The following is a 5758-nucleotide window of genomic DNA, read 5'->3' on the forward strand; positions in this document are numbered from 1 at the left end:
ATGATGGTTTTGAGTTTTGGTTAGAATCCCTCTAGAAAACTTATCATTCAAAGTAAACTATGTTAATGGTGGACAGGAAATGAAGTGCTGAAAAAGATCATATATGTTGCAGCTAAGGTTTTTAGACGGGGTTGCCATAAGAATACCAGAAAAAAGAATTCTAAGATTAGAGTTTGACACTAAATGAAGAAATTGTTTTTAATTTCACAAAGATCTTGTCATTAAAGATGATCCACAAAGAAATTGTTTTCACAATGGGAAATGTACTAAATTATAGGATTATTAGACTGTTCAAACTCAACAACTGCAACAAAATCAACTATGAATTTTCTGTCACATTTAATTCAATCCAATTCAACCACTGATTACAGCAAAATATGTAAATCATCAAAACAAAATGTCTTAACATTTATGATAATAATAATATGTCAAAAAATCCCAACTCAGGTAACTAATCTTGCCTCTTTTGTAAGGATGGAACTTGTAATTATACATACACTTCAGTCCGAAATCTGGTCTTCATCATCATCTTCACTACCGAACTCGTCATCATCTTCTGCGTTTTCCTCCAATGATGCAGCAGCAGGTAACGATTCACTAACCTCACTGGTCTCAGCTGTAACAGCAGAAGTCTGGGGCATTTTTCCTTTGTCCATCTGCAATCTCATGTGGAAAGAATGAAAATTTAGTTTTTGATTTCCCTTTCAATTTTTTTAAAAGAAAAATCTTTGTATTAATAATGAAAAAGATTTACATGTTTTAAGGAAATCTGGTCTTCATCATCATCTTCACTACTGATTTCGTCATCATCTTCTGCGTTTTCCTCCAATGATGCAGCAGCAAGTGATTCACTAACCTCAGCTGTAACAGCAGAATTCTTGGCCAATTTTCCTTTGTTCATCTGCAATCTCATGTGGAAAGAATGAAAAGTTAGTTTTTGATTTCCCTTCCATTTTTTTAAAGAAAAGTATGTGTTAATAATGTCAAAGATTTACATGTTTTAATGAGATTATAAACAGGCTCAATTCTGATTTCTTAAAGCAAAAATACACATCAATTTCATTAGTTAGCTACATTTCTTACTGCATGAATAGTTACTAACATATTATCAGGATCCAATCACCATTCTATTTTGTTTAGTTACAAGCCAAATAAACTTGCATGTTGAGTTTTCCATCAATGTCTTTGCCTAACCAAATGATCTTTATTATAAGTTGCAAGTTCCATTATACTTCAAACTGAAACTCTTATTAACACTATAACTAATAACTGATTAGTATTTAAACGTCATAAGAATCTGGAAGTTCCATAGACGAACAGTTAGAAGAAATTAGACCTGGCGAATAAGGGTCCTTCGATCCCTCTCCCGAGCATTCTTAATTCCCTACAATGTCACAAACAGCTTTTGTTCATCGCATAATAATAATAATAGTACTCAAACATTAGCTTCAGATTTCTAATCCGGATTTGAATACAGATGGGTCGCATTTAAAAACTGAACTCAGTCTAACACAGTACTTGTATCATCTAGAAAGTAAAAGAAAGAAACCTCATCAAGTAACTTTTGTTCAGCCTCTACTTCTGTCACGTCTCTGCAGAAAACAACAAAACATACAAGAGTGACAATCCTGAAACATTCATAAACCAAACAATCCAGCATTGAAGCAAACAAAAACCAACCTTCCAATAATTTTACCAACTTGGATACAACACTTAGCACACACCTTATGCTCCTTGGCACAAGCTATAAATTTTATTCAATTAATCAAACAGGCAATCCACTAGGGTCAAAAATAAAATCTAAAACTTACCATGGCAAAGATTGTGATAAGCTTGACGGACAGCTCGCTTTGTACATCGTTGACTGTCAAAAAAAATTGTGTTAATTGAATTTCAGAGTCTCATTCCCCATAGTAAATCAAACAAGAGCAGACCATTTGGTTGGTTCTTTGAGGACTTTGTATTTGCCGTATTTGCGCTTCCAATCAATCTGTTCTTTGCAACGGAAGCAGACTCCTGTTATCTCCGAAAAAGGTCTGAACCTTCCTCCGACCTCCTGTTGTTATACAAATATATATAGATAAATACGTAACAAGACATGCAAAAGGGCAATCTTCCATAATAGGGAGAACATATACAGTTTCGTTTATCTTGACGCCGGCGTGAGGTTTCCAAGCAAATTTATTCGCGTGAACCGGCGGACCTTTTCTACCACCGCTCATATTTGCTTATTATTGCAACACTAGGGCTGAGGCGGCGAAGTTTGGACAGCAATTTACTGAGATTGATTCATATTATATAGTCAAAAATCGGAATTACAGCAGCTTTGAAACAAAATACTATTGAAGAACAAAGGAAACCTTACATTGATCGGTTAATAAGTAATAGTCGGGATCGGTGTTCTTCCTTGCTCCGGCCGATCTATCTCGATTAGGGCTTTATTTTTTCTTTTGTATCGCAACCTTAGATGATAGAAGCAGCAGCAGTAGGTCAGACTTCATTTGAAAAATAAGTTTATATTGTTGGGCCTTATTTGAATTGAGCCCAGCTGCAAAAAGAAAGAAAAGAAACCAACTATATTTAATTATTTGAGTATATATATATATATTATTAAAGCTCTAAAAATTTGAAATTTACATAAAATTATTTTGTTGTTTAATAGTTCTAACTCATAAATTCCAGTGTTTATTTAAAATATTAAGAATTTAATTTAAGAAATATTAGTTATATATTATTATATAATTAATTATTTTATATTTAATTAATTTTAAAAAATTATATATTTAAATATAAAATTAATTAAAAAATAAGTAATTAACCCTATAAAAAATTTATATTTATAAAATCAATTAATTTATTTGAATAAATAATAACTTCTTATTTAAAATTTATAAATATAAATTTGTTTTTTAATATAAAATAATATATAATCGTAAGCTTTTTTTAATATAAATAAAATTGAAATTATTTATAAACTAGTAAAATTTTATTATAGTAAATTTAAAATCATAATTTTTTTTTTTAAAACTTTAACATTTTTTTTTTAAATTTAAAGATTTTAAGAGTTATATTTTAATAGTTTTGATTTTAATAATTTATATATATATATATATATATATATATATATATATATATAATAATAATAATAATAATAATAATAATAATGCTTAATTTTGAAAGTACAATCTAACAAAAATAAGTATAATTTTTTAACCAACTATACTAATAACACTTTATATTTTAAATTCTAACAATAAATTTGATGAATGTAAGAGATTATAACAATATATTTTTATCACATTATATAGCATGTGAATCTTCCTAGTTATTATTCAGAGTGATAAGAGAAATTGATATCATATGATCTCATGGTTGAAAATATGAAAAGGTGTGAATAGAAAAAAGAGATATTTTTTAAGTCAATCTCATTCTTTTTTCAAATTTCATTATTATATACGTTTTATTATATGATCTCATTATTATATACGTTTTATTTATTTTATAAAATAGTATTTTAAATATAATTTCAAATTTATTTAACTGTATTTAACAAAAAAAATAAAAATAAATAATAATAAAAATAAATAAAATAAAATAAAAAATGGAATAATTCAATGAATATTAAAAAATAATCAAGAGTACTTTCTTAATCCTCTCTTGAAAAAAAAATCAATAAAAACCGAAAAGTCGTTTTATTTTCTTGTCCCAATAACTTTTTTTACTATTTGAGAGTTTATTTTTTTTATCACTCATATTTAAGTTGAGATTATTGTTCGATTTAACATTATGTTTAGTCGTACTTGAATTTTTATAATCCGAATAATGTTTAGTCGATTTGACATAATTTTTTAGTCGTAATATTTTCTCGATTTTGTGTCAATCCTCTTCTTAGCCGTAAAGATGATGAAGTTGTCAAATATCGAGTCATTTCTTATTTGTTCAATAATGAGTTATTTGATCTTATCTTTCATTTGAAAGATTTCTTATAGGTATCGTCACTTTTTTTTTAATAAATTTTTTTTATACAATTCAAAATATTTGGTAGAGATTCTTCTAATGATAAATTGATTTGTTTTTGATGTTTAAATTATATTTTATAATATATTATATTTATATTTATATGAATAATTAATAGTTTTTAAATATTAATAGATAAAAAAAAGAATTGCTTACAAATATTATTCTCTTATTTTAATATTTAGAATATTTGTTAAAAATTAGTTTAAAATGTCATTTTAGATATTAAGTTTTTAACATAAAATATCTTATTATGTTAAGAAAATAATTAATAATGGCTTAAAATATAATTAAATTATTATTTAGAAAAATAAAATAGTATAATATAAAGTAAATTTTAAAAAATAATATTTGATATTTTAAATAATTGATAAATTATTATTATTTTAATTTATAATTGTTTTAAAAAATAATTTTATGTTAATGAATAAAAAAATGACCTAAAATATTTTTGAAAAGTGAAATAAATTAAAATTTTAAACAATAAATATTTTTAAAATTTTAAATTAAATAATAAAAGTACATTGAACTAAAATTTTAAATTATATATTTTAATAAGAAATCTCATAATTCATAGAAAAATACCAAATATTATTCATATTTATACATAACTTTATTTTAATAGAAAATTAGACTCAAATAGTAGAGTTAGCCTCTCACTTAAATTTAAAAAGTTTAAGTAAAATCGAACTATAACTAATTAATTAAAAAATATGTTATGATCTTAAAAAAAATGTATCCCCTCAAAGTTTAATAGATTATAAATTCTTAAAATAAGTATATACACTTAGATAAATAATTTTAGATTTAAAGGATGTTGAACATAATGTATGAAGAAAAATTATGAATGATTATTCCAATATGAAAAACATTTTTGGAGAATTGAACCTTGGATAGACATTTAAATAATACTATATTATATGTTCTAAAAAAAACTAGATATATACAAGTTTAAAATGTAATAAATTTTGTTATTTCTTTTTGGTTGTGCTTAAAATAAGTAATACCCTAGAAGGGAAGTTAAAAGGCTGAATTGATCTTCTCCATATACTAGAAGCTAAACTTACATCAACTCAATAGAATGAAATGCTAGCTTTCAAAGAAGATTGTTATAAGTTTACATGAAATATAGTTATTTTTGAAATTTGATATTGATTTTCTTTTATTTGTATATTTCAGAAAGACCTTAAAACGCTTAGGTTTTGAATATTGGTCAAATTTATTTATATATTTTTTGCCTTGTTTATATATATATATAATGTGAATAAATCTCAAGTAATAACGAGTTATTGAAGGTGTTATTATTTATATATAATAATAATAATAATAATGCTTAAATATAAATTGTGGGATGGACGGGTCGATTCATGTGATTTATTTGGATCCTAATGTGAGCGAAATGAGTACGAGTAGTATGGGTCAAATCATTAATCAATTTAATGAGAAAACGGATAATTTTTTTTTTTATTTTCTAATTTATTTCTCTAACTAATAAATAAAATATATAATAATCTTAACAAACAGTAAATAATAAATTTTATTTAATTATGTTAAAATTATAAAAGTTATATGTTTTAAAAATACAAATACATATATTTAAATAATTAATAATATAAAAAATTTAATATCGGTAACTTAAATAAAATTTATAATCAACCAGCGTCACAAATTCTCCAGGTTCGAAGAGATCTAGTGCCCAACTACCGATTCCTCCAAAATTACGTTATCGGAGCTGTGCCGA

General features: G+C 24.9%; 1 protein-coding gene across 1 annotated transcript; it reads right to left on the reverse strand.

Annotated features, from left to right (window-relative positions):
- Window positions 1-305: 305 nt before the first annotated feature.
- On the reverse strand, window positions 306-2482 carry LOC124921184 (uncharacterized protein C9orf85 homolog). Its single transcript, XM_047461810.1, has 9 exons — window positions 2366-2482; window positions 2139-2278; window positions 1935-2056; window positions 1812-1864; window positions 1681-1744; window positions 1550-1592; window positions 1337-1384; window positions 755-901; window positions 306-656 (listed from the first exon to the last, which is right to left on the reverse strand). Exons 2-9 carry the CDS (start codon window positions 2220-2222, stop codon window positions 501-503), a joined length of 717 nt encoding a protein of 238 aa, XP_047317766.1. The 5' UTR covers window positions 2223-2278; window positions 2366-2482; the 3' UTR covers window positions 306-500.
- Window positions 2483-5758: the final 3276 nt, after the last annotated feature.

The sequence above is a fragment of the Impatiens glandulifera genome, chromosome 1, assembly GCF_907164915.1.
Source record: "Impatiens glandulifera chromosome 1, dImpGla2.1, whole genome shotgun sequence".
Classification (NCBI taxonomy): domain Eukaryota; kingdom Viridiplantae; phylum Streptophyta; class Magnoliopsida; order Ericales; family Balsaminaceae; genus Impatiens; species Impatiens glandulifera.

Excerpts from the sequence above, each read along its gene's own strand:
- LOC124921184 (XM_047461810.1), bottom strand. The coding sequence starts at position 2,222 with ATGAGCGGTGGTAGAAAAGGTCCGCCGGTTCACGCGAATAAATTTGCT. Across the intron at positions 1,745-1,811 it reads TTATCACAATCTTTGCCATG|CTTGTGCCAAGGAGCATAAG; the intron begins GTAAGTTTTAGA and ends TAAAATTTATAG. Across the intron at positions 1,593-1,680 it reads GTTGGTAAAATTATTGGAAG|AGACGTGACAGAAGTAGAGG; the intron begins GTTGGTTTTTGT and ends TGTTTTCTGCAG.